The sequence below is a fragment of the Carcharodon carcharias genome, chromosome 22 (assembly GCF_017639515.1).
Source record: "Carcharodon carcharias isolate sCarCar2 chromosome 22, sCarCar2.pri, whole genome shotgun sequence".
In the NCBI taxonomy this organism is placed as follows: Eukaryota; Metazoa; Chordata; class Chondrichthyes; order Lamniformes; family Lamnidae; genus Carcharodon; species Carcharodon carcharias.
In genome coordinates this window covers 66,263,556-66,290,914 of record NC_054488.1, presented here as the reverse complement: position 1 = coordinate 66,290,914, position 27,359 = coordinate 66,263,556, and the positions used below count along the sequence as shown (strand labels likewise).

Below are 27,359 nucleotides of genomic sequence, written 5' to 3'. Positions count from 1 at the left end.
CAGGGGAGGGGGAGGGAGAGTCAGCACCTTCAGGGGAGGGAGAGTCAGCACCTTCAGTGGAGGGGGAGAGAGAGAGAGTCAGCACCTTCAGGGGAGGGGGAGAGAGAGTCAGCACCTTCAGGGGAAGGGGAGAGAGAGAGAGTCAGCACGTTCAGGGGAGTGGGAGAGAGAGTCAGCACCTTCAGGGGAGGGGGAGAGAGAGTCAGCACCTTCAGGGGAGGGGGAGAGAGAGAGAGTCAGCACGTTCAGGGGAGTGGGAGAGAGAGTCAGCACCTTCAGGGGAGGGGGAGAGAGAGTCAGCACCTTCAGGGGAGGGGGAGAGAGAGTCAGCACCTTCAGGGGAGGGGGAGAGAGAGAGAGTCAGCACCTTCAGGGGAGGGGTAGAGAGAGTCAGCACCTTCAGGGGAGGGGGAGAGAGAGTCAGCACCTTCAGGGGAGGGGGAGAGAGAGAGAGTCAGCACCTTCAGGGGAGGAGTAGAGAGAGAGTCAGCACCTTCAGGGGAGGGGGAGAGAGAGTCAGCACCTTCAGGGGAGGGGGAGAGAGAGAGAGTCAGCACCTTCAGGGGAGGGAGGGGGAGAGAGTCAGCACCTTCAGGGGAGGGAGGGGGAGAGAGTCAGCACCTTCAGGGGAGGGGGAGAGAGAGTCAGCACCTTCAGGGGAGGGGGAGAGAGAGTCAGCACCTTCAGGGGAGGGGGAGACTTCAGGGGAGGGGGAGGGAGAGTCAGCACCTTCAGGGGAGGGAGAGTCAGCACCTTCAGTGGAGGGGGAGAGAGAGAGAGTCAGCACCTTCAGGGGAGGGGGAGAGAGAGAGAGTCAGCACGTTCAGGGGAGTGAGAGAGAGTCAGCACCTTCAGGGGAGGGGGAGAGAGAGTCAGCACCTTCAGGGGAGGGGGAGAGAGAGAGAGTCAGCACCTTCAGGGGAGGGGTAGAGAGAGAGTCAGCACCTTCAGGGGAGGGGGAGAGAGAGTCAGCACCTTCAGGGGAGGGGGAGAGAGAGAGAGTCAGCACCTTCAGGGGAGGGAGGGGGAGAGAGTCAGCACCTTCAGGGGAGGGAGGGGGAGAGAGTCAGCACCTTCAGGGGAGGGGGAGAGAGAGTCAGCACCTTCAGGGGAGGGAGGGGGAGAGAGTCAGCACCTTCAGGGGAGGGGGAGAGAGAGTCAGCACCTTCAGGGGAGGGGGAGAGAGAGTCAGCACCTTCAGGGGAGGGGGAGAGAGAGTCAGCACCTTCAGTGGAGGGGGAGCAAGAGTCAGCAATTCAGGGGAGGGGGAGAGAGAGTCAGCACCTTCAGGGGAGGGGGAGAGAGAGAGTCAGCACCTTCAGGGGAGGGGGAGAGAGAGAGAGTCAGCACCTTCAGGGGAGGGGGAGAGAGAGTCAGCACCTTCAGGGGAGGGGGAGAGAGAGTCAGCACCTTCAGGGGAGGGGGAGAGAGAGAGAGTCAGCACCTTCAGGGGAGAGAGTCAGCACCTTCAGGGGAGGGGGAGAGAGAGTCAGCACCTTCAGGGGAGAGAGAGTCAGCACCTTCAGGGGAGGGGGAGAGAGAGTCAGCACCTTCAGTGGAGAGAGAGTCAGCACCTTCAGGGGAGAGAGAGAGAGTCAGCACCTTCAGGGGAGGGGGAGAGAGAGTCAGCACCTTCAGGGGAGGGGGAGAGAGAGAGAGTCAGCACCTTCAGGGGAGGGGGGAGGGGGAGAGAGAGTCAGCACCTTCAGGGGAGGGGGAGAGAGAGTCAGCACCTTCAGGGGAGGGGGAGAGAGAGTCAGCACCTTCAGGGGAGGGGGAGAGAGAGTCAGCACCTTCAGGGGAGGGGGAGAGAGAGAGAGAGTCAGCACCTTCAGGGGAGGGGGAGAGAGAGTCAGCACCTTCAGGGGAGGGGGAGAGAGAGAGAGTCAGCACCTTCAGGGGAGGGGGAGAGAGAGTCAGCACCTTCAGGGGAGAGAGTCAGCACCTTCAGGGGAGGGGGAGAGAGAGTCAGCACCTTCAGGGGAGGGGGAGGGGGGAGAGAGAGTCAGCACCTTCAGGGGAGGGGGAGAGAGAGTCAGCACCTTCAGGGGAGGGGGAGAGAGAGTCAGCACCTTCAGGGGAGGGGGAGAGAGAGTCAGCACCTTCAGGGGAGGGGGAGAGAGAGTCAGCACCTTCAGGGGAGGGGGAGAGAGAGTCAGCACCTTCAGGGGAGGGGGAGAGAGAGTCAGCACCTTCAGGGGAGGGGGAGAGAGAGTCAGCACCTTCAGGGGAGAGAGAGTCAGCACCTTCAGGGGAGGGGGAGAGAGAGTCAGCACCTTCAGGGGAGGGGGAGAGAGAGTCAGCACCTTCAGGGGAGGGGGAGAGAGAGTCAGCACCTTCAGGGGAGGGGGAGAGAGAGTCAGCACCTTCAGGGGAGGGGGAGAGAGAGTCAGCACCTTCAGGGGAGGGTTAGAGAGTCAGCACCTTCAGGGGAGGGGGAGAGAGAGTCAGCACCTTCAGGGGAGGTGGAGAGAGAGTCAGCACCTTCAGGGGAGGGGGGAGAGAGAGTCAGCACCTTCAGGGGAGGGGGAGAGAGAGTCAGCACCTTCAGGGGAGGGGAGAGAGAGAGTCAGCACCTTCAGGGGAGGGGGAGAGAGAGTCAGCACCTTCAGGGGAGGGGGAGAGAGAGTCAGCACCTTCAGGGGAGGGGGAGAGAGAGTCAGCACCTTCAGGGGAGGGGGAGAGAGAGTCAGCACCTTCAGGGGAGGGGGAGAGAGAGTCAGCACCTTCAGGGGAGGGGGAGAGAGAGAGAGTCAGCACCTTCAGGGGAGGGGGAGAGAGAGAGAGTCAGCACCTTCAGGGGAGGGGGAGAGAAAGAGAGTCAGCACCTTCAGGGGAGGGGGAGGGGAGAGCGAGTCAGCACCTTCAGGGGAGGGGGAGAGAGAGAGAGTCAGCACCTTCAGGGGAGGGGGAGAGAGAGTCAGCACCTTCAGGGGAGGGGGAGAGAGAGTCAGCACCTTCAGCGGAGGGGGAGAGAGAGTCAGCACGTTCAGGGGAGGGGGAGAGAGAGTCAGCACCTTCAGGGGAGGGGGAGAGAGAGTCAGCACCTTCAGGGAGGGGGAGGGGGGGAAAGAGTCAGCACCTTCAGGGGAGGGGGAGGGGGGGAAAGAGTCAGCACCTTCAGGGGAGGGGGAGAGAGAGAGTCAGCACCTTCAGGGGAGGGGGAGAGAGAGAGTCAGCACCTTCAGGGAGGGGGAGAGAGAGAGAGTCAGCACCTTCAGGGGAGGGGGAGAGAGAGTCAGCACCTTCAGGGGAGGGGGAGAGAGAGTCAGCACCTTCAGGGGAGGGGGAGGGGGAGAGAGAGTCAGCACCTTCAGGGGAGGGGGAGAGAGAGTCAGCACCTTCAGGGGAGGGGGAGAGAGAGTCAGCACCTTCAGGGGAGGGGGAGAGAGAGAGAGTCAGCACCTTCAGGGGAGGGGGAGAGAGAGTCAGCACCTTCAGGGAAGGGGGAGAGAGAGTCAGCACCTTCAGGGGAGGGGAGAGAGAGAGTCAGCACCTTCAGGGGAGGGGGAGAGAGTCAGCACCTTCAGGGGAGGGGGAGAGAGAGAGAGAGTCAGCACCTTCAGGGGAGGGGGAGAGAGAGTCAGCACCTTCAGGGGAGGGGGAGAGAGAGTCAGCACCTTCAGGGGAGGGGAGAGAGAGAGAGTCAGCACCTTCAGGGGAGGGGGAGAGAGTCAGCACCTTCAGGGGAGGGGAGAGAGAGTCAGCACCTTCAGGGGAGGAGGAGAGAGAGTCAGCACCTTCAGGGGAGGGGGAGAGAGAGTCAGCACCTTCAGGGGAGGGGGAGAGAGAGTCAGCACCTTCAGGGGAGGGGGAGAGAGAGTCAGCACCTTCAGGGGAGGGGGAGAGAGAGTCAGCACCTTCAGGGGAGGGAGAGAGAGTCAGCACCTTCAGGGGAGGGAGAGAGAGTCAGCACCTTCAGGGGAGGGGGAGAGAGAGTCAGCACCTTCAGGGGAGAGAGAGAGAGTCAGCACCTTCAGGGGAGGGGGAGAGAGAGTCAGCACCTTCAGGGGAGAGAGAGAGAGTCAGCACCTTCAGGGGAGGGGGAGAGAGAGTCAGCACCTTCAGGGGAGAGAGAGAGAGTCAGCACCTTCAGGGGAGGGAGAGAGAGTCAGCACCTTCAGGGGAGGGAGAGAGAGTCAGCACCTTCAGGGGAGGGGGAGAGAGAGTCAGCACCTTCAGGGGAGAGAGAGAGAGTCAGCACCTTCAGGGGAGAGAGAGAGAGTCAGCACCTTCAGGGGAGAGAGAGAGAGTCAGCACCTTCAGGGGAGAGAGAGAGAGTCAGCACCTTCAGGGGAGGGGGAGAGAGAGTCAGCACCTTCAGGGGAGAGAGAGAGAGTCAGCACCTTCAGGGGAGGGGGAGAGAGAGTCAGCACCTTCAGGGGAGAGAGAGAGAGTCAGCACCTTCAGGGGAGGGGGAGAGAGAGAGAGTCAGCACCTTCAGGGGAGGGGGAGAGAGAGTCAGCACCTTCAGGGGAGGGGGAGAGAGAGTCAGCACCTTCAGGGGAGGGGGAGAGAGAGAGAGTCAGCACCTTCAGGGGAGGGGGAGAGAGAGAGAGTCAGCACCTTCAGGGGAGGGAGAGAGAGTCAGCACCTTCAGGGGAGGGGGAGAGAGAGTCAGCGCCTTCAGGGGAGGGGGAGAGAGAGTCAGCACCTTCAGGGGAGGGGGGAGAGAGAGTCAGCACCTTCAGGGGAGGGGGAGAGAGAGTCAGCACCTTCAGGGGAGGGGGAGAGAGAGAGAGTCAGCCCCTTCCGGGGAGGGGGAGAGAGAGTCAGCACCTCCAGGGGAGGGGGAGAGAGAGTCAGCACCTTCAGGGGAGGGGGAGAGAGAGTCAGCACCTTCAGGGGAGGGGGAGAGAGAGTCAGCACCTTCAGGGGAGGGGGAGAGAGAGTCAGCACCTTCAGGGGAGGGGGAGAGAGAGTCAGCACCTTCAGGGGAGGGAGGGGAGAGAGTCAGCACCTTCAGGGGAGGGGGAGAGAGAGTCAGCACCTTCAGGGGAGGGGGAGAGAGAGTCAGCACCTTCAGGGGAGGGAGAGAGAGTCAGCACCTTCAGGGGAGGGGGAGAGAGAGTCAGCACCTTCAGGGGAGGGAGAGAGAGTCAGCACCTTCAGGGGAGGGGGAGAGAGAGTCAGCACCTTCAGGGGAGGGAGAGAGAGTCAGCACCTTCAGGGGAGGGGGAGAGAGAGTCAGCACCTTCAGGGGAGGGGGAGAGAGAGTCAGCACCTTCAGGGGAGGGGGAGAGAGAGAGTCAGCACCTTCAGGGGAGGGGGAGAGAGAGTCAGCACCTTCAGGGGAGGGGGAGAGAGAGTCAGCACCTTCAGGGGAGGGGGAGAGAGAGAGTCAGCACCTTCAGGGGAGGGGGGAGAGAGAGTCAGCACCTTCAGGGGAGGGGGAGAGAGAGTCAGCACCTTCAGGGGAGGGGGGAGAGAGAGTCAGCACCTTCAGGGGAGGGGGAGAGAGAGTCAGCACCTTCAGGGGAGGGGGAGAGAGAGTCAGCACCTTCAGGGGAGGGGGAGAGAGAGTCAGCACCTTCAGGGGAGGGGGAGAGAGAGTCAGCAGCTTCAGGGGAGGGGGAGAGAGAGAGAGTCAGCACCTTCAGGGGAGGGGGAGAGAGAGTCAGCACCTTCAGGGGAGGGGAGAGAGAGAGTCAACACCTTCAGGGGAGGGGGAGACTTCAGGGGAGGGGGAGGGAGAGTCAGCACCTTCAGGGGAGGGAGAGTCAGCACCTTCAGTGGAGGGGGAGAGAGAGAGAGTCAGCACCTTCAGGGGAGGGGGAGAGAGAGTCAGCACCTTCAGGGGAGGGGGAGAGAGAGAGAGTCAGCACCTTCAGGGGAGGGAGAGAGAGTCAGCACCTTCAGGGGAGGGGGAGAGAGAGTCAGCACCTTCAGGGGAGGGGGAGAGAGAGAGAGTCAGCACCTTCAGGGGAGGGGGGAGAGAGAGTCAGCACCTTCAGGGGAGGGAGGGGGAGAGAGTCAGCACCTTCAGGGGAGGGAGGGAGAGAGAGTCAGCACCTTCAGGGGAGGGGGAGAGAGAGTCAGCACCTTCAGGGGAGGGGGAGAGAGAGTCAGCACCTTCAGGGGAGGGGGAGAGAGAGTCAGCACCTTCAGGGGAGGGGGAGAGAGAGTCAGCACCTTCAGGGGAGGGGGAGAGAGAGTCAGCAGCTTCAGGGGAGGGGGAGAGAGAGAGAGTCAGCACCTTCAGGGGAGGGGGAGAGAGAGAGAGTCAACACCTTCAGGGGAGGGGAGACTTCAGGGGAGGGGGAGGGAGAGTCAGCACCTTCAGGGGAGGGAGAGTCAGCACCTTCAGTGGAGGGGGGAGAGAGAGAGAGTCAGCACCTTCAGGGGAGGGGGGAGAGAGAGTCAGCACCTTCAGGGGAGGGGGAGAGAGAGAGAGTCAGCACCTTCAGGGGAGGGGGAGGGGGAGAGAGAGTCAGCACCTTCAGGGGAGGGGGAGAGAGAGTCAGCACCTTCAGGGGAGGGGGAGAGAGAGAGAGTCAGCACCTTCAGGGGAGGGGGAGAGAGAGTCAGCACCTTCAGGGGAGGGGGAGAGAGAGTCAGCACCTTCAGGGGAGGGGGAGAGAGAGTCAGCACCTTCAGGGGAGGGGGAGAGAGAGTCAGCACCTTCAGGGGAGGGGGAGAGAGAGAGAGTCAGCACCTTCAGGGGAGGGGGAGAGAGAGTCAGCACCTTCAGGGGAGATAGAGAGAGTCAGCACCTTCAGGGGAGGGGGGAGAGAGAGTCAGCACCTTCAGGGGAGGGGGGGAGAGAGAGTCAGCACCTTCAGGGGAGGGGGGGAGAGAGAGTCAGCACCTTCAGGGGAGGGGGAGAGAGTCAGCACCTTCAGGGGAGGGGGAGAGAGAGAGAGTCAGCACCTTCAGGGGAGGGGGAGAGAGAGTCAGCACCTTCAGGGGAGGGAGAGAGAGAGTCAGCACCTTCAGGGGAGGGGGGAGAGAGAGTCAGCACCTTCAGGGGAGGGGGAGAGAGAGAGAGTCAGCACCTTCAGGGGAGGGGGAGAGAGAGTCAGCACCTTCAGGGGAGATAGAGAGAGTCAGCACCTTCAGGGGAGGGGGGAGAGAGAGTCAGCACCTTCAGCGGAGGGGGAGAGAGAGTCAGCACCTTCAGGGGAGGGGGAGAGAGAGAGAGTCAGCACCTTCAGGGGAGGGGGAGAGAGAGAGTCAGCACCGTCAGGGGAGGGGGAGAGAGAGTCAGCACCGTCAGGGGAGGGGGAGAGAGAGAGAGTCAGCACCTTCAGGGGAGGGGGAGAGAGAGAGAGTCCAGCACCTTCAGGGGAGGGGGAGAGAGAGAGAGTCAGCACCTTCAGGGGAGGGGGAGAGAGAGTCAGCACCTTCAGGGGAGGGGGAGAGAGAGTCAGCACCTTCAGGGGAGGGGGAGAGAGAGTCAGCACCTTCTGGGGAGGAGAGAGAGAGAGTCAGCACCTTCAGGGGAGGGGGGGAGAGAGATTCAGCACCTTCAGGGGAGAGAGAGAGAGAGTCAGCACCTTCAGGGGAGGGGGAGAGAGAGAGTCAGCACCTTCAGGGGAGGGGGAGAGAGAGTCAGCACCTTCAGGGGAGAGAGAGAGAGTCAGCACCTTCAGGGGAGGGGGAGAGAGAGTCAGCACCTTCAGGGGAGGGGGAGAGAGAGTCAGCACCTTCAGGGGAGGGAGGGGGAGAGAGTCAGCACCTTCAGGGGAGGGGGAGAGGGAGAGAGTCAGCACCTTCAGGGGAGGGGGAGAGAGAGAGAGTCAGCACCTTCAGGGGAGGGGGAGAGAGAGTCAGCACCTTCAGGAGAGGGAGGGGGAGAGAGTCAGCACCTTCAGGGGAGGGGGAGAGAGAGAGAGTCAGCACCTTCAGGGGAGGGGGGAGAGAGAGTCAGCACCTTCAGGGGAGGGGGGGAGAGAGAGTCAGCACCTTCAGGGGAGGGGGAGAGAGAGTCAGCACCTTCAGGGGAGGGGGAGAGAGAGTCAGCACCTTCAGGGGAGGGGGAGAGAGAGTCAGCAGCTTCAGGGGAGGGGGAGAGAGAGAGAGTCAGCACCTTCAGGGGAGGGGGAGAGAGAGTCAGCACCTTCAGGGGAGGGGGAGAGAGAGTCAGCACCTTCAGGGGAGGGGGAGAGAGTCAGCACCTTCAGGGGAGGGAGAGAGAGTCAGCACCTTCAGGGGAGGGGGAGGGAGAGAGTCAACACCTTCAGGGGAGGGGGAGACTTCAGGGGAGGGGGAGGGAGAGAGTCAGCACCTTCAGGGGAGGGGGAGACTTCAGGGGAGGGGGAGGGAGAGTCAGCACCTTCAGGGGAGGGAGAGTCAGCACCTTCAGTGGAGGGGGAGAGAGAGAGAGTCAGCACCTTCAGGGGAGGGGGAGAGAGAGTCAGCACCTTCAGGGGAAGGGGAGAGAGAGAGAGTCAGCACGTTCAGGGGAGGGAGAGAGAGTCAGCACCTTCAGGGGAGGGGGAGAGAGAGTCAGCACCTTCAGGGGAGGGGGAGAGAGAGAGAGTCAGCACCTTCAGGGGAGGGGTAGAGAGAGAGTCAGGCACCTTCAGGGGAGGGGGAGAGAGAGTCAGCACCTTCAGGGGAGGGGGAGAGAGAGGAGAGTCAGCACCTTCAGGGGAGGGAGGGGGAGAGAGTCAGCACCTTCAGGGGAGGGAGGGGGAGAGAGTCAGCACCTTCAGGGGAGGGGGAGAGAGAGTCAGCACCTTCAGGGGAGGGGGAGAGAGAGTCAGCACCTTCTGGGGTGGGGGAGACTTCAGGGGAGGGGGAGGGAGAGTCAGCACCTTCAGGGGAGGGAGAGTCAGCACCTTCAGTGGAGGGGGAGAGAGAGAGAGTCAGCACCTTCAGGGGAGGGGGAGAGAGAGTCAGCACCTTCAGGGGAGGGGGAGAGAGAGAGAGTCAGCACGTTCAGGGGAGTGAGAGAGAGTCAGCACCTTCAGGGGAGGGGGGAGAGAGAGTCAGCACCTTCAGGGGAGGGGGAGAGAGAGAGAGTCAGCACCTTCAGGGGAGGGGTAGAGAGAGAGTCAGCACCTTCAGGGGAGGGGGAGAGAGAGTCAGCACCTTCAGGGGAGGGGGGAGAGAGAGAGAGGTCAGCACCTTCAGGGGAGGGAGGGGGGAGAGAGTCAGCACCTTCAGGGAGGGAGGGGGAGAGAGTCAGCACCTTCAGGGGAGGGGGAGAGAGAGTCAGCACCTTCAGGGGAGGGAGGGGGGAGAGAGTCAGCACCTTCAGGGGAGGGGGAGAGAGAGTCAGCACCTTCAGGGGAGGGGGAGAGAGAGTCAGCACCTTCAGGGGAGGGGGAGAGAGAGAGAGAGTCAGAACCTTCAGGGGAGAGAGTCAGCACCTTCAGGGGAGGGGGAGAGAGAGTCAGCACCTTCAGGGGAGAGAGAGTCAGCACCTTCAGGGGAGGGGGAGAGAGAGTCAGCACCTTCAGTGGAGAGAGAGTCAGCACCTTCAGGGGAGAGAGAGAGAGTCAGCACCTTCAGGGGAGGGGGAGAGAGAGTCAGCACCTTCAGGGGAGGGGGAGAGAGAGAGAGTCAGCACCTTCAGGGGAGGGGGAGGGGGAGAGAGAGAGTCAGCACCTTCAGGGGAGGGGGAGAGAGAGTCAGCACCTTCAGGGGAGGGGGAGAGAGAGTCAGCACCTTCAGGGGAGGGGGAGAGAGAGTCAGCACCTTCAGGGGAGGGGGAGAGAGAGAGAGAGTCAGCACCTTCAGGGGAGGGGGAGAGAGAGAGTCAGCACCTTCAGGGGAGGGGGAGAGAGAGAGAGTCAGCACCTTCAGGGGAGGGGGAGAGAGAGTCAGCACCTTCAGGGGAGAGAGTCAGCACCTTCAGGGGAGGGGGAGAGAGAGTCAGCACCTTCAGGGGAGGGGGAGAGAGAGTCAGCACCTTCAGGGGAGAGAGTCAGCACCTTCAGGGGAGGGGGAGAGAGAGTCAGCACCTTCAGGGGAGGGGGAGAGAGAGTCAGCACCTTCAGGGGAGAGAGAGTCAGCACCTTCAGGGGAGGGGGAGAGAGAGTCAGCACCTTCAGGGGAGGGGGAGAGAGAGTCAGCACCTTCAGGGGAGGGGGGAGAGAGAGTCAGCACCTTCAGGGGAGGGGGAGAGAGAGTCAGCACCTTCAGGGGAGGGGGAGAGAGAGTCAGCACCTTCAGGGGAGGGTTAGAGAGTCAGCACCTTCAGGGGAGGGGGAGAGAGAGTCAGCACCTTCAGGGGAGGTGGAGAGAGAGTCAGCACCTTCAGGGGAGGGGGAGAGAGAGTCAGCACCTTCAGGGGAGGGGGAGAGAGAGTCAGCACCTTCAGGGGAGGGAGAGAGAGAGTCAGCACCTTCAGGGGAGGGGGAGAGAGAGTCAGCACCTTCAGGGGAGGGGGAGAGAGAGTCAGCACCTTCAGGGGAGGGGGGAGAGAGAGTCAGCACCTTCAGGGAGGGGGAGAGAGAGTCAGCACCTTCAGGGGAGGGGGGAGAGAGAGTCAGCACCTTCAGGGGAGGGGGAGAGAGAGAGAGTCAGCACCTTCAGGGGAGGGGGAGAGAGAGAGAGTCAGCACCTTCAGGGGAGGGGGAGGGGGAGAGAGTCAGCACCTTCAGGGGAGGGGGAGAGAGAGAGAGTCAGCACCTTCAGGGGAGGGGGAGAGAGAGTCAGCACCTTCAGGGGAGGGGGAGAGAGAGTCAGCACCTTCAGCGGAGGGGGAGAGAGAGTCAGCACGTTCAGGGGAGGGGGAGAGAGAGTCAGCACCTTCAGGGGAGGGGGAGAGAGAGTCAGCACCTTCAGGGGAGGGGGAGGGGGGGAAAGAGTCAGCACCTTCAGGGGAGGGGGAGGGGGGGAAAGAGTCAGCACCTTCAGGGGAGGGGGAGAGAGAGAGCGCCAGCACCTTCAGGGGAGGGGGAGAGAGAGTCAGCACCTTCAGGGGAGGGGGAGAGAGAGTCAGCACCTTCAGGGGAGGGGGAGAGAGAGAGAGTCAGCACCTTCAGGGGAGGGGGAGAGAGAGAGAGTCAGCACCTTCAGGGGAGGGGGAGAGAGAGAGAGTCAGCACCTTCAGGGGAGGGGGAGAGAGAGAGTGTCAGCACCTTCAGGGGAGGGGGAGAGAGAGTCAGCACCTTCAGGGGAGGGGGAGAGAGAGTCAGCACCTTCAGGGGAGGGGGAGAGAGAGTCAGCACCTTCAGGGGAGGGGGAGAGAGAGTCAGCACCTTCAGGGGAGGGGGAGAGAGAGAGAGTCAGCACCTTCAGGGGAGGGGGAGAGAGAGAGAGTCAGCACCTTCAGGGGAGGGGGAGAGAGAGTCAGCACCTTCAGAGGAGGGGGAGAGAGAGTCTGCACCTTCAGAGGAGGGGGAGAGAGTGTCTGCACCTTCAGGGGAGGGGGAGAGAGAGTCAGCACCTTCAGGGGAGGGGGAGAGAGAGAGTGTCAGCACCTTCAGGGGAGGGGGAGAGAGAGAGAGTCAGCACCTTCAGGGGAGGGGGAGAGAGAGTCAGCACCTTCAGGGGAGATAGAGAGAGTCAGCACCTTCAGGGGAGGGGGAGAGAGTCAGCACCTTCAGGGGAGGGGGGGAGAGAGAGTCAGCACCTTCAGGGGAGGGGGAGAGAGAGAGAGTCAGCACCTTCAGGGGAGGGGGAGAGAGAGTCAGCACCTTCAGGGGAGGGGGAGAGAGAGTCAGCACCTTCAGGGGAGGGAGAGAGAGAGTCAGCACCTTCAGGGGAGGGGGAGAGAGAGTCAGCACCTTCAGGGGAGGGGGAGAGAGAGAGAGTCAGCACCTTCAGGGGAGGGGGAGAGAGAGTCAGCACCTTCAGGGGAGGTGGAGAGAGAGTCAGCACCTTCAGGGGAGGGAGAGAGAGAGTCAGCACCTTCAGGGGAGGGGGAGAGAGAGTCAGCACCTTCAGGGGAGGGGGAGAGAGAGAGAGTCAGCACCTTCAGGGGAGGGGGAGAGAGAGTCAGCACCTTCAGGGGAGGTGGAGAGAGAGTCAGCACCTTCAGGGGAGGGGGAGAGAGAGTCAGCACCTTCAGGGGAGGGGGAGAGAGAGAGAGTCAGCACCTTCAGGGGAGGGGGAGAGAGAGAGAGTCAGCACCTTCAGGGGAGGGGGAGAGAGAGTCAGCACCTTCAGGGGAGGGGGAGAGAGAGAGAGTCAGCACCTTCAGGGGAGGGAGAGAGAGAGTCAGCACCTTCAGGGGAGGGGGAGAGAGAGTCAGCACCTTCAGGGGAGGGGGAGAGAGAGAGTCAGCACCTTCAGGGGGAGAGAGAGAGAGTCAGCACCTTCAGGGGAGGGGGAGAGAGAGAGTCAGCACCTTCAGGGGAGAGAGAGAGAGTCAGCACCTTCAGGGGAGGGGGAGAGAGAGAGAGTCAGCACCTTCAGGGGAGGGGGAGGGGGAGAGAGTCAGCACCTTCAGGGGAGGGGGAGAGAGAGTCAGCACCTTCAGGGGAGGGAGAGAGAGAGAGAGTCAGCACCTTCAGGGGAGGGGGAGAGAGAGTCAGCACCTTCAGGGGAGGGGGAGAGAGAGTCAGCACCTTCAGGGGAGGGGGAGAGAGAGAGAGTCAGCACCTTCAGGGGAGGGGGAGAGAGAGTCAGCACCTTCAGGGGAGAGAGAGAGAGTCAGCACCTTCAGGGGAGGCGGAGAGAGAGTCAGCACCTTCAGGGGAGGGGGAGAGAGAGTCAGCACCTTCAGGGGAGGGGGAGAGAGAGTCAGCACCTTCAGGGGAGGGGGAGAGAGAGAGAGTCAGCACCTTCAGGGGAGGGGGAGAGAGAGAGTCAGCACCTTCAGGGGAGGGAGAGAGAGAGAGAGTCAGCACCTTCAGGAGAGGGAGAGAGAGAGAGAGTCAGCACCTTCAGGAGAGGGAGAGAGAGAGAGAGTCAGCACCTTCAGGGGAGAGAGAGAGAGAGTCAGCACCTTCAGGGGAGGGGGAGAGACAGTCAGCACCTTCAGGGGAGGGGGAGAGAGAGTCAGCACCTTCAGGGGAGGGGGAGAGAGAGAGAGTCAGCACCTTCAGGGGAGGGGGAGAGAGAGAGAGTCAGCACCTTCAGGGGAGGGGGAGAGAGAGAGAGTCAGCACCTTCAGGGGAGGGGGAGAGAGAGTCAGCACCTTCAGGGGAGGGGGAGAGAGAGTCAGCACCTTCAGGGGAGGGAGAGAGAGAGTCAGCACCTTCAGGGGAGGGGGAGAGAGAGTCAGCACCTTCAGGGGAGGGGGAGAGAGAGTCAGCACCTTCAGGGGAGGGGGAGAGAGAGTCAGCACCTTCAGGGGAGGGGGAGAGAGAGTCAGCACCTTCAGGGGGAGAGAGAGTCAGCACCTTCAGGGGAGGGGGAGAGAGAGTCAGCACCTTCAGGGGAGGGGGAGAGAGAGTCAGCACCTTCAGGGGAGGGGGGAGAGAGAGTCAGCACCTTCAGGGGAGGGGGAGAGAGTCAGCACCTTCAGGGGAGGGGGAGAGAGAGTCAGCACCTTCAGGGGAGGGGGAGAGAGAGTCAGCACCTTCAGGGGAGGGGGAGAGAGAGTCAGCACCTTCAGGGGAGGGGGAGAGAGAGAGTCAGCACCTTCAGGGGAGGGGGAGAGAGAGAGAGTCAGCACCTTCAGGGGAGGGGGAGAGGGAGAGAGAGTCAGCACCTTCAGCAGAGGGCGAGAGAGAGAGTCAGCACCTTCAGGGGAGGGGGGAGAGAGAGAGAGTCAGCACCTTCAGGGGAGGGGGAGAGATAGAGAGAGAGAGTCAGCACCTTCAGGGGAGGGGGAGAGAGAGTCAGCACCTTCAGGGGAGGGGGAGAGAGAGTCAGCACCTTCAGGGGAGGGGGAGAGAGAGAGAGTCAGCACCTTCAGGGGAGGAGGAGAGAGAGTCAGCACCTTCAGGGGAGGGGGAGAGAGAGAGAGTCAGCACCTTCAGGGGAGGGGGAGAGAGAGTCAGCACCTTCAGGGGAGGGGGAGAGAGAGTCAGCACCTTCAGAGGAGGGGGAGCGAAAGAGAGAGTCAGCACCTTCAGAGGAGGGGGAGAGAGAGTCAGCACCTTCAGGGGAGGGGGAGAGAGAGTCAGCACCTTGAGGGGAGGGGGAGAGAGTGAGAGAGTCAGCACCTTCAGGGGAGGGGCAGAGAGAGAGAGTCAGCACCTTCAGGGGAGGGGGAGAGAGAGTCAGCACCTTCAGGGGAGGGGGAGAGAGAGAGAGTCAGCACCTTCAGGGGAGGGGGAGAGAGAGAGAGTCAGCACCTTCAGGGGAGGGGGAGAGAGAGTCAGCACCTTCAGGGGAGGGGGAGAGAGAGAGAGTCAGCACCTTCAGGGGAGGGGGAGAGAGAGTCAGCGCCTTCAGGGGAGGGGGAGAGAGAGAGAGTCAGCACCTTCAGGGGAGGGGGAGAGAGAGAGAGTCAGCACCTTCAGGGGAGGGGGAGAGAGAGTCAGCACCTTCAGGGGAGGGGGAGGGAGAGTCAGCACCTTCAGGGGAGGGGGAGAGAGAGAGTCAGCACCTTCAGGGGAGGGGGGAGAGAGAGTCAGCACCTTCAGGGGAGAGAGAGAGAGTCAGCACCTTCAGGGGAGGGGGAGAGAGAGAGAGTCAGCACCTTCAGGGGAGGGGGAGAGAGAGAGTCAGCACCTTCAGGGGAGGGGGAGAGAGAGAGAGTCAGCACCTTCAGGGGAGGGGGAGAGAGAGTCAGCACCTTCAGGGGAGGGGGAGAGAGAGAGAGTCAGCGCCTTCAGGGGAGGGGGAGAGAGAGAGAGTCAGCACCTTCAGGGGAGGGGGAGAGAGAGTCAGCACCTTCAGGGGAGGGGGAGAGAGAGAGAGTCAGCACCTTCAGGGGAGGGGGAGAGAGAGTCAGCACCTTCAGGGGAGGGGGAGAGAGAGTCAGCACCTTCAGGGGAGGGGGGAGAGAGAGTCAGCACCTTCAGGGGAGGGGGAGAGAGAGAGAGTCAGCACCTTCAGGGGAGGGGGAGAGAGAGTCAGCACCTTCAGGGGAGGGGGAGAGAGAGTCAGCACCTTCAGGGGAGGGGGAGAGAGAGAGAGTCAGCACCTTCAGGGGAGGGGGAGAGAGAGTCAGCACCTTCAGGGGAGGGGGAGAGAGAGAGAGTCAGCACCTTCAGGGGAGGGGGAGAGAGAGAGTCAGCACCTTCAGGGGAGGGGGAGAGAGAGTCAGCACCTTCAGGGGAGGGGGAGAGAGAGAGAGTCAGCACCTTCAGGGGAGGGGGAGAGAGAGTCAGCACCTTCAGGGGAGGGGGAGAGAGAGAGAGTCAGCACCTTCAGGGGAGGGGGAGAGAGAGTCAGCACCTTCAGGGGAGGGGGTGAGAGAGAGAGTCAGCACCTTCAGGGGAGGGAGAGAGAGTCAGCACCTTCAGGGGAGGGGGAGAGAGAGAGAGTCAGCACCTTCAGGGGAGGGGGAGAGAGAGTCAGCACCTTCAGGGGAGGGAGAGAGAGAGTCAGCACCTTCAGGGGAGGGGGAGAGAGAGTCAGCACCTTCAGGGGAGGGGGGAGAGAGAGTCAGCACCTTCAGGGGAGGGGGAGAGAGATTCAGCACCTTCAGGGGAGGGAGGGGGAGAGAGTCAGCACCTTCAGGGGAGGGGGAGAGAGAGAGAGTCAGCACCTTCAGGGGAGGGGGAGAGAGATTCAGCACCTTCAGGGGAGGGAGGGGGAGAGAGTCAGCACCTTCAGGGGAGGGGGAGAGAGAGAGAGTCAGCACCTTCAGGGGAGGGGGAGAGAGAGAGAGTCAGCACCTTCAGGGGAGGGGGAGAGAGAGTCAGCACCTTCAGGGGAGGGGGAGAGAGAGAGACTCAGCACCTTCAGGGGAGGGGGAGGGGGAGAGAGAGTCAGCACCTTCAGGGGAGGGGGAGAGAGAGAGAGTCAGCACCTTCAGGGGAGGGGGAGAGAGAGTCAGCACCTTCAGGGGAGGGAGAGAGAGAGTCAGCACCTTCAGGGGAGGGGGAGAGAGAGTCAGCACCTTCAGGGGAGGGGGAGAGAGAGTCAGCACCTTCAGGGGAGGGGGAGAGAGATTCAGCACCTTCAGGGGAGGGAGGGGGAGAGAGTCAGCACCTTCAGGGGAGGGGGAGAGAGAGAGAGTCAGCACCTTCAGGGGAGGGGGAGAGAGAGTTAGCACCTTCAGGGGAGGGGGAGAGAGAGTCAGCACCTTCGGGGGGGGAGAGCGAGAGAGTCAGCACCTTCAGGGGAGGGGGAGAGAGAGTCAGCACCTTCAGGGGAGGGGGAGAGAGAGAGAGTCAGCACCTTCAGGGGAGGGGGATAGAGAGTCAGCACCTTCAGGGGAGGGGGAGAGAGAGTCAGCACCTTCAGGGGAGGGGGATAGAGAGTCAGCACCTTCAGGGGAGGGGGAGAGAGAGTCAGCACCTTCAGGGGAGGGGGAGAGAGAGTCAGCACCTTCAGGGGAGGGGGAGAGAGAGTCAGCACCTTCAGAGGAGGGGGAGAGAGAGTCAGCACCTTCAGGGGAGGGGGAGAGTGAGAGAGAGAGAGTCAGCACCTTCAGGGGAGGGGGAGAGAGAGAGAGTCAGCACCTTCAGAGGAGGGGGAGAGAGAGTCAGCACCTTCAGGGGAGGGGGAGAGAGAGTCAGCACCTTCAGGGGAGAGGGAGAGAGAGTCAGCACCTTCAGGGGAGGGAGAGAGAGAGAGAGAGTCAGCACCTTCAGGGGAGGGGGAGAGAGAGAGAGTCAGCACCTTCAGGGGAGGGGGAGAGAGAGAGAGTCAGCACCTTCAGGGGAGGGGGAGAGAGAGAGAGTCAGCACCTTCAGGGGAGGGGGAGAGAGAGAGTCAGCACCTTCAGGGGAGGGGGAGAGAGAGAGTCAGCACCTTCAGGGGAGGGAGAGAGAGAGAGAGAGTCAGCACCTTCAGGGGAGGGGGAGAGAGAGTCAGCACCTTCAGGGGAGAGAGAGAGAGAGAGTCAGCACCTTCAGGGGAGGGGGAGAGAGAGAGAGTCAGCACCTTCAGGGGAGGGGGAGAGAGAGTCAGCACCTTCAGGGGAGAGAGAGAGAGAGTCAGCACCTTCAGGGGAGGGGGAGAGAGAGAGAGTCAGCACCTTCAGGGGAGGGGGAGAGAGAGAGAGTCAGCACCTTCAGGGGAGGGGGAGAGAGAGTCAGCACCTTCAGGGGAGGGGGAGAGAGAGTCAGCACCTTCAGGGGAGGGGGAGAGAGAGAGAGTCAGCACCTTCAGGGGAGGGGGAGAGAGAGTCAGCACCTTCAGGGGAGGGGGAGAGAGAGTCAGCACCTTCAGGGGAGGGGAGAGAGAGAGTCAGCACCTTCAGGGGAGGGGGAGAGAGAGTCAGCACCTTCAGGGGAGGGGGAGAGAGAGTCAGCACCTTCAGGGGAGGGGGAGAGAGAGAGTCAGCACCTTCAGGGGAGGGAGAGAGAGAGTCAGCACCTTCAGGGGAGGGGGAGAGAGAGAGTCAGCACCTTCAGGGGAGGGGAGAGAGAGAGAGTCAGCACCTTCAGGGGAGGGGGAGAGAGAGTCAGCACCTTCACGGGAGTGTGAGAGAAAGAGAGAGTTAGCACCTTCAGGGGAGGGGGAGGGAGAGAGAGAGTCAGCACCTTCAGGGGAGGGGGAGAGAGAGAGAGTCAGCACCTTCAGGGGAGGGGGAGAGAGAGAGAGTCAGCACCTTCAGGGGAGGGGGAGAGAGAGAGTCAGCACCTTCAGGGGAGGGGGAGAGAGAGTCAGCACCTTCAGGGGAGGGGAGAGAGAGAGTCAGCACCTTCAGGGGAGGGGGAGAGAGAGTCAGCACCTTCAGGGGAGGGGGAGAGAGAGAGTCAGCACCTTCAGGGGAGGGGGAGAGAGAGTCAGCACCTTCAGGGGAGGGGGAGAGAGAGTCAGCACCTTCAGGGGAGGGGGAGAGAGAGTCAGCACCTTCAGGGGAGGGGGAGAGAGAGAGAGTCAGCACCTTCAGGGGAGGGGGAGAGAGAGAGTCAGCACCTTCAGGGGAGGGGGAGAGAGAGAGTCAGCACCTTCAGGGGAGGGGGAGAGAGAGAGTCAGCACCTTCAGGGGAGGGGGAGAGAGAGAGTCAGCACCTTCAGGGGAGGGGGGAGAGAGAGAGTCAGCACCTTCAGGGGAGGGGGAGAGAGAGAGTCAGCACCTTCAGGGGAGGGGGAGAGAGAGAGAGTCAGCACCTTCAGGGGAGGGGGAGAGAGAGAGAGTCAGCACCTTCAGGGGAGGGGGAGAGAGAGAGAGTCAGCACCTTCAGGGGAGGGAGAGAGAGAGAGTCAGCACCTTCAGGGGAGGGGGAGAGAGAGTCAGCACCTTCAGGGGAGGGGGAGAGAGAGAGATGGAGAGAGAGAGAGAGTCAGCACCTTCAGGGGAGGGGGAGAGAGAGAGAGTCAGCACCTTCAGGGGAGGGGGAGAGAGAGAGTCAGCACCTTCAGGGGAGGGGGAGAGAGAGTCAGCGCCTTCAGGCGAGAGGGAGAAAGTCACCCTGACTCAGTTCCTGGAATTTGGGGTGAATCAATGTTGAGGGAACGGAGTCAGGGTTGCGGTTAAAGGTGACGGATTCTGTCTTGTTTGATCAAGTTGCTGGCTGTTCAGGATTGGGCATTGGGCAAACAACTGGATGCAAAGACCAAATTTGGGCATTAAATTTGTATGTTTAATATCTCTAAGAAAAGCTCTGCTACAAATGGTGCAGCATTGAAATGGGAGAGAGATTTGGATCGAGCAGGGCACTGAGTCGCAGTAACAAAATGATGCTACTTGGAGACTAATTCCCCTCAGTCATTGAGTGGGACTGGCAAAGAATAAACAGCTGAAGGGGATTGGATTGTGTAAACTGTGGACAGGACTCTGGAATTAATCAGCATGTCAGTCGACCACAAGGGGAGAGGTAAATACCTTGAGAAGTTTTATTGCAGCACAATGGATCAAGTAGAGGAATTAAATGTGGTTAAGGATGTCAGGAATAGTGGCCATAATATGATGAGGTTCAAGATCTAATTAAAAGCAGCAAAATGCTTGTGCAACAACCTACACGGATTGGAAATAGACTTTTCAAAAGTTAAAGATTGAATAAATAGGAGGAAATGGAAAGAGGACCTATCAATGTGATTTTTAAAGGTGCAGAATATCCACTTTTTAAAAAAAAAACTTCAATTTCAGTAATGTTTGGGTAAATGAAGGGGTTAAAAATAAATTAAAATCACAGGTGCAGCAATAAGAATGATATAAATATGAGTGAGAGAAAATAAACAGCCTGGTTAGAAGAGCAATAAAGACAGCATGAAGGGAATATGAAGAGAGAATCATTGTGAACTGGTATTCTACAGTAAAAAGGAGAATTTGTCATGTGATGTGGGAGCTGGGGGAGTGGGTTAGCAGCAGAGTCAGTTGAAATAAATTGTGAGAATTCATTGAGCTGAAATCTGGTTGACAATATCATTGGAGTTCTGCAGAGGGTACCTCTGGATAGCACGATGCCCTTCCATGTTCCTGGGGTTTTGAGGTCAGAGTCTGGGTCACATTAATCACAGGTCTTTAATTCAGTTGCAAAGTGTTGGTTTAATGATAACTCGACAATGAATTTCTTCACTGGGAAAAACCCAGCAGCATTATGGGATAGTTAAAGCTGATCCAGCAGCTAACGTTACCCCTTACCTGGGCTCTCTTAACCCTATCAATTCTGCTAATGTATTTACTCCCTGGTGGTTCCTAATTTCTGGCCCTGGGCAGGGGAGGGGCTGAGTGACCAGCCCCCAAAGTGGGAGGGGCTGAGTGACCGGCCCCCAAAGGGGGTGGAGTTGAGTGACCGGCCCCTGAAGGGAGAGGGGCTGAGTGACCAGCCCAGGAAGGGGGTGGGGTTGAGTGACTGGCCCTGGGATGGGTGGGAGAATGACGATCCCCAAGTTTTTGTTAAGATCCATTTAGGGACCGTCAATGTTTTGTTTTAAGTGGACAGTGTTTGAGATTCCAGACACTCGCTCAGTGAACAAAGCCGTAAGATTCCACAGGTTTTGAACAAATAAAAATAATCTTTACTTCGCAAGTTCAGAAATATAAAACAATTCACTATATATATCTTATACTCTAACATTCAGGGTTAATATGAGGTACATGCGAATTCACAGGCAAACTGGCCGAACACACCACATTACACAATAAATGACACACGACCAAGAAAATTTCCATGGATTTCTCAACAACCCACCCAGATGTAAGTAACACTGTGAGTCAACCAATCTCTCAAACTCTGTCTCTTTCATGGGAGATTCCAGTTTTTACCTTTGAAGATCTCACTTTGGAATTCTCTCCAAAAGTCGCTCCAGCTCAGGCAACCCAAGTGACTGCCCACCTCGCAGGGTTTCAATCTCGTCTCCCATCACTCCGTTCCTGTGGATTTCCAAATCTGTACTCAGCACCAACTCACAAGCACAACGTCATCTCTTCGGACACCCCAAGTGGAATACACCCGCTTCAAAGGCCCAGTGGCCTGCAGCATGAAATCACCAACTTTCTGCTGCCTCCTTCGATTGCCAGGGCTTCTCCTGAGCCCTCACCGCTTAGCCTGCCAACTGCAGCCCATTTTCTGCCTGGAGCCACTTTCTCTGCTCCTCCCTCCTCTTAACTGGGACATTTCCCTGCCCCTACTTGGACTCTTTCTGATCTCGGGTCACATGACTGGGGTTTTTACGCTATCTTTTTTTCTCCACTTCACGCAGGTTCCCTGTGCTGTGCTGTGTAGGTGCAGCTCCCTCCTGGAGCAAGCACCTCGATCAAACGCTGTGTAGTGGATAAGCCTCCCACTCCCGGTCTGTGCAGGTGCCCTGATCAAACACGTTGCTGCATATGCGCAGCCCGCTCCCGGTCTGTGGAGGTGTGGAAACTTGCTGGGAGTTGTAGTTCCCAATCTTCTGATGCCGATGTAAAATGTGGATCTCACAACAGGGTTCAGGTGAGGCGCTGATTTTCAGCCAATTTCATAAACCTACTGCCAAATTGGACAAGGGACTGGGAGCAGGAAAGGAAAGAATTGAAAATGGGGTCCTGGCTCTCCCTGGAGCAGCTGTATTGGGGAGAACTGTGTTCAGGCCTGGACACACACCTCAGGAGGGATACCAACATAAGTAGAAGCAGGAGTAGGCCATTCGGCCCTTTGAGCCTGCTCTGCCATTCTGTACGTTTCCTTGATGTGGACTGCACTTTCTCACTTGATCTTCATATTCCTTATTTTGGCCTTGGAGAGGGTGCAGCACAGATTCATCATAATGATACTGGGGCCAAAGGGACTAAACTCTAACAACATTACCTAGACTGCACTTGTCTGCCAGATTAAAGAAGATTAAGGGGTAATCTAATTGAGGTGTTTAAGATGATCAAAGGATTTGATAAAGTTGATAGAGAGAAACTAATTGCTGTGGGTTTTGGATGGTGAGTTGGGTAGTCCAGAACAAGGGGGTAGAACCTTCAAATTCAAGTCAGGCCATTCAGGGGTGATCTCAGGAAGCACTCCCTCACACAAAGGAGAGGGGAAATCATTAAAAGGTGGTTGAGACTGGAAGGCGTCAATTGAAAATTTCAGAAGTGACATTGAAGAAGTTTTGTGAAAGTTAAAATAGTGGGACAACAATCACATTGTGACACTAAGGATGAGATTTCAACTCATTCAAAACCCACCCACCCATACAGTTCAGTTTGGCCCTAAGCACATCCAGTAATGCGGATTCGTGTACATCCGGCCTTGGACTCCACTGGGACCTCACCAGATAGTGATGAGGAAGTGTATGGGCTGTAGTGGTATCTGCAGTCCAGGCAATTCAGAAGCTCGGTGTAGCGAGGCTTTGCCTCTTTTTATTATTGTTCATTCACGGGATGTGGGCTTCGCTGGCTGGGCCAGCATTTACTGCCCATCCCTCGTTACCCTTGAGAAGGTTGTGGTGAGCTGCCTACTTGAACCGCTGCAGTCCATGTGGTGTAGGTACACCCACAGTGCTGTTAGGGAGAGAGTTCCAGGATTTTGACCCAACGACAGTGAAGGAACGGCCGATATATTTCCAAGTCAGGATGGTGAGTGACTTAGAGGGGAACTTCCAGGTGGTGGTGTTCCCATGTGTCTGCTTCCCTTGTCCTTCTAGATGGTAGTGGTCATGGGTTTGGAAGGTGCTGTCTAAGGAGCCTTGGTGAATTCCTGCATTGCATCTTGTAGATGGTACACACACTGCTGCTACTGTGCGTCGGTGGTGGAGGGAGTGAATGTTTGTGGATGGGGTGCCAATCAAGCGGGGCTGCTTTGTCCTGGATGGTGTCAAGCTTGTTGAATGTTGTGGGAGCTGCACTCATCCAGGCAAGTGGGGAGTATTCCATCACACTCCTGACTTGTGCCTTGTAGATGGTGGACAGGCTTTGGGGAGTCAGCAGGTGAGTTACTCATCGTGCTACATGGCTAGTCCAGTTCAGTTTTTGGTCAGTGGTAACCCCCAGGATGTTGTTAGTGGGGGATTCAGTGATGGTAATGCCATTGAACATCAAGGGGCGATGGTTAGATTCTCTCTTGTTGGAGATGGTCATTGCCTGGCACTTGTGTGGCGTAAATGTTATTTACCACTTCTCAGCCCAAGCCTGAATATTGTCCAGGTCTTGCTGCATTTGGACATGGACTGCTTCAGTATCTGAGGAGTCACAAATGGTGAACATCCCCACTTCTGACCTTATGATGGGAGGAAGGTCATTGATGGAGCAGCTGAAGTTGGTTGGGCCGTGGACACTACCCTGAGGAACTCCTGCAGTGATGTCCTGGAGATGAGATGATTGACATCCAACAACCACAACCATCTTCCTTTGTGCTAGGGTATGACTCCAACCAGCGGAGAGTTTTCCCCCTGATTCCCATTGACTCCAGTTTTGCTGGGGCTCCTTGATACCACACTCGGTCAAATGCTGCCTTGATGTCAAGGGCAGTCACTCTCACCTCACCTCGCGTGTTAAGCTCTTTTGCCCATGTTTGAACCAGAACAGGGAATTAGGATTTGGAAGAATGACTCTCTTTCTTTCTATTTCTCTCTTTGCTTCTCTATACCTTTTTTTCTCTCTCACTCTTACTCTTTTTCTCTCTATCTTTTTCTCCCTCTCTCCCACCCACCCTCTCCCTTTTGCTCTCGCTCTTACTTTACCTCTTTCACTTGTTCTCTCCCTCTCTCTCTTTCGCTTGTTCTCTCCCTCTCTCTTTCGTCCATTCCCCCCCATGCCTTTTTAGGGTACAAAGGTTACAGCAGGGAAACAGATACCTTGTTCTGCCCAGACCATGTTGCCCTTTAAGCTTTGTGTAAGCAAGTAGTTGAAATCTCGTTTACTTGCCTTGTTTGCTGACTCTTCAACCCTTTTCCTTTATCCACCTCTCCAATCTAATCTTCAACATTGCTGTTGATTGGCTAGCTCAGTGTGATCTTGGACAGTGTTAGAACAGAAACGATTTATTTTCTAAAGTGCCACGAGAGTGAGCCTATGATGGGAAATGCTGATTGCACAAGGGTTACTGATGACTTTCAGTGGTCACATAGTGACAGACGAGGACACACGTCAAGAGACTGTCTCAGATGTGACCTCATCCTTGATTTCCACACTCACCAGTCAAAACAGGTTATGAGGAGACTGACTGCTGACACTTTTAAAGCAACAACACAGCAGCAAGGTCAGGATAGCATGGAATATTCCAGAATGAGGAATACCCCCAGACTTAATAAAGGACGGACTGGACAGAAGAATCACTGGGACCGCCAGGGGTTTTTATGTCTATTATATTCCAGTCCTTTGTATTCAGAATCCGAGCAAGCACCGGTTTAGGCCAAGGGAGGGTTTAATTGGACCAGCCATTCATCAGCCTCCATCATCATTACAAAAGCAAAATACAGCAAATGCTGGAAGTGCTCAGCAGGTGAGGCAGTGCCTGTGGTGAGAAACACTGATTCACTGACCTTTCATTGGAACAGGCCTGCATTCTCTCCTTTTAACGCTCATTTTGATCAAACTATTTATAATTAAACAGCAACAACTTAGGGTACTTTTGGGAAGCAGGTTTTTAGTTGGTTCACAGTTGGGAGTTTTCTAGCTGCAGGAGACAGTGTCAGTGCCCCCCCCCAGGGTGACAGATTTCCATTAGAATTAGAATGGCTGCTACTGGGATTTCAAAATCAAAAAGTTGACACAAGTCTATGGCGACAGTTCACAAATACTTTCCTTGAACTCTGAAATGTCAATGTTAGGAGGATATCCTCTTTTATTTAGTGGTACCCTGTATTTTTGGCTGCTTCAATGTATTCAGGTCAGTTTATTCTCTGCCCTTTAAACTGAATCTATTTCCCTTGCAGTCACAATGATGGCCTGTTGGAAGTGGTTGGTGTTTATGGCTCATTCCATTGTGCACAAATCCATGTGAAACTGGCCAACCCAGTGCGTCTGGGCCAAGCACACACAGTCAGAGTAAGTCCACAACCCTCAGATGGGAAAAAACATCACCCAGAGTTCCTTCTCCTGATAACTGACTCCTTACTGGAAGTGGCTTGTGGTGGGGAGGGGGTGTTCCTGGTGTGTCTCTGGGGGGTTACAGAGTAAGGCAGTTTTTTTTGGGGGGTATGCGGTGGGGCAGTTTTTTGGGGGGGTAATGGGGTGGGGAAGTTTATTGGGGGTAATGGGGTGGGGCAGTTTTTTGGGGGTAATGGGGTGGGGCAGTTTATTGGCGGTAATGGGGTGGGGCAGTTTTTGGGGGGTAATTGTGTGAGGCAGTTTATGGGGGTAATGGGGTGGGGCAGTTTTGGGGGTAATAGGGTGGGGCAGTTTATTGGGGGTAATGGGGTGGGACAATTTATTGGGGCTAATGGGGTGGGACAATTTATTGGGGCTAATGGGGTGGGGCAGTTTATTGGGGCTAATGGGGTGGGGCAGTTTATTGGGGCTAATGGGGTGGGGCAGTTTATTGGGGCTAATGGGGTGGGGCAGTTTTTGGGGGGTAATGGGGTGGGGCAGTGTTTTGAGGGTAATGGGGTGGGGCAGTGTTTTGGGGGGTAATGGGGTGGGGCTGTTTTTGGGGGGTAATGGGGTGGGGCAGTGTTTTGGGGGGGTAATGGGGTGGGGCAGTGTTTTGGGGGGTAATGGGGTGGGGCAGTGTTTTGAGGGGGTAATGGGGTGGGGCAGTGTTTTGGGGGGTAATGGGGTGGGGCAGTGTTTTGGGGGTAATGGGGTGGGGCTGTTTTCGGGGGGTAATGGGGTGGGGCAGTGTTTTGGGGGGTAATGGGGTGGGGCAGTGTTTTGGGGGGTAATGGGGTGGGGGCTGTGTTTTGAGGGGGTAATGGGGTGGGGCAGTGTTTTGGGGGGTAATGGGGTGGGGCAGTGTTTTGGGGGTAATGGGGTGGGGCTGTTTTCGGGGGTAATGGGGTGGGGCAGTGTTTTGGGGGGGGTAATGGGGTGGGGCAGTGTTTTGGGGGGTAATGGGGTGGGGCAATGTTTTGGGGGGTAATGGGGTGGGGCAGTGTTTTGGGGGGTAATGGGGTGGGGCAGTGTTTTGGGGGGTAATGGGGTGGGGCAGTGTTTTGGGGGGTAATGGGGTGGGGCAGTGTTTTGGGGGGTAATGGGGTGGGGCAGTGTTTTGGGGGGTAATGGGGTGGGGCAGTGTTTTTGGGGGTAATGGGGTGGGGCAGTGTTTTGGGGGGTAATGGGGTGGGGCAGTGTTTTGGGGGGTAATGGGGTGGGGCAGTGTTTTGGGGGGTAATGGGGTGGGGCAGTGTTTTGGGGGGTAATGGGGTGGGGCAGTGTTTTGGGGGGTAATGGTGCTGGCATGTTGTTTGCCTGAAGGGTCATCACTGTTCACCCTCTTTCCCCCAGCTGATCCTGAAGAACTCAGCCATGCCCATGCAGGTGGATGGTGAGCCCTGGGTTCAGGGGCCCTGTACAATTGTGATCACTCACAAAACCCACGCACTGATGATTTCACCACCAAGCGAGCAACTGGAGGATGATGTCCCGAGAGTGGCTGAGAGCCAGAGCAGGACCGAGAGGAAAATTAACGATCCGGATATTGGGATCTGAGGATGCCATGCATGCTGCTTTGCTGGAGGGGCCTCTCTCACAACTGAGGAAGATTCACTTCACCAGAGTGACGTGCTCGTCTTGGCTTGATGGCTGATTGTCATGAAGAGAGTACAGCTGGGAACTATCAGGCACTTCAATCCTGGGGAGGAACCCGCTCCCCGTGACATAATGGAGCGACATTAAAGACTCCGATTGGATGCACTGCTGCAGTCATCTGCTCAGCTCTTTCTGTAATTGCTCAATGGTTCGATTCAGCACATTCCCTTACCCCCCAGTGCATTTCTCTGTGACAGATGCCATACTCCCTTTCACCTTTTCAAATGACTGAGAAGAGGAACAAACAGGCTGAGAATCCGGGACAGACTGGCTCATACATGGGTCATTATTGAGAACCTGGGCTGGTCCATACTGATAGGGGGAAATCACCATTTGCTGCTCCAACAGTCCATAATCAATCTCAGCCCAATTCTTGAGCAGCATCTGCTGCAGATATAACCAGCACCCTCCCAGTGTCCCCAATAACCTCATTAACCACACACTGGCAGATATAACCAGCACCCTCCCAGTGTCCCCAATTACCTCACTAACCACACACTGGCAGATATAACCAGCACCCTCCCAGTGTCCCCAATTACCTCACTAACCACACACTGGCAGTACAAAGAGCATAGGAAATGGAGAAACACTCTCTGGAGAAGGAGAGAGAAATCAGCTTAGATTGGGGCTATGACAACTTGTTCGGGCAGTGGAGAGTGAGCTTTACTCTGTATCTAACCCCGTGTTGTACCTGTCCTGGGAGTGTTTGATGGGGACAGTGTAGGCGGAGCTTTACTCTGTATCTAACCCCGTGCTGTACCTGTCCTGGGAGTGTTTGATGGGGACAGTGTAGAGGGAGCTTTACTCTGTATCTAACCCCGTGCTGTCCCTGTCCTGGGAGTGTTTGATGGGGACAGTGTAGAGGGAGATTTACTCTGTATCTAACCCCGTGCTGTACCTGTCCTGGGAGTGTTTGATGGGGACAGTGTAGAGGGAGATTTACTCTGTATCTAACCCCGTGCTGTACCTGTCCTGGGAGTGTTTGATGGGGACAGTGTAGAGGGAGATTTACTCTGTATCTAACCCCGTGCTGTACCTGTCCTGGGAGTGTTTGATGGGGACGGTGTAGAGGGAGCTTTACTCTGTATCTAACCCCGTGCTGTACCTGTCCTGGGAGTGTTTGATGGGGACAGTGTAGAGGGAGCTTTACTCTGTATCTAACCCCGTGCTGTACCTGTCCTGGGAGTGTTTGATGGGGACAGTGTAGAGGGAGATTTACTCTGTATCTAACCCCGTGCTGTACCTGTCCTGGGAGTGTTTGATGGGGACAGTGTAGAGGGAGCTTTACTCTGTATCTAACCCCGTGCTGTACCTGTCCTGGGAGTGTTTGATGGGGACAGTGTAGAGG

General features: G+C 57.8%; 1 protein-coding gene across 1 annotated transcript in view; it reads left to right on the top strand.

The window, feature by feature from the left end:
- Nucleotides 1–26,572, top strand: part of dgke (diacylglycerol kinase, epsilon) — a 72,167-nt gene extending 45,595 nt beyond the window's left edge. Inside the window, exons 8-9 of the mRNA XM_041217401.1 lie at nucleotides 24,199–24,310; nucleotides 25,709–26,572. Of these exons, the coding sequence (XP_041073335.1) occupies nucleotides 24,199–24,310; nucleotides 25,709–25,912 (316 nt within the window). The 3' untranslated portion in view covers nucleotides 25,913–26,572. The remainder of the gene's footprint in view (nucleotides 1–24,198; nucleotides 24,311–25,708) is intronic.
- Nucleotides 26,573–27,359: the final 787 nt, after the last annotated feature.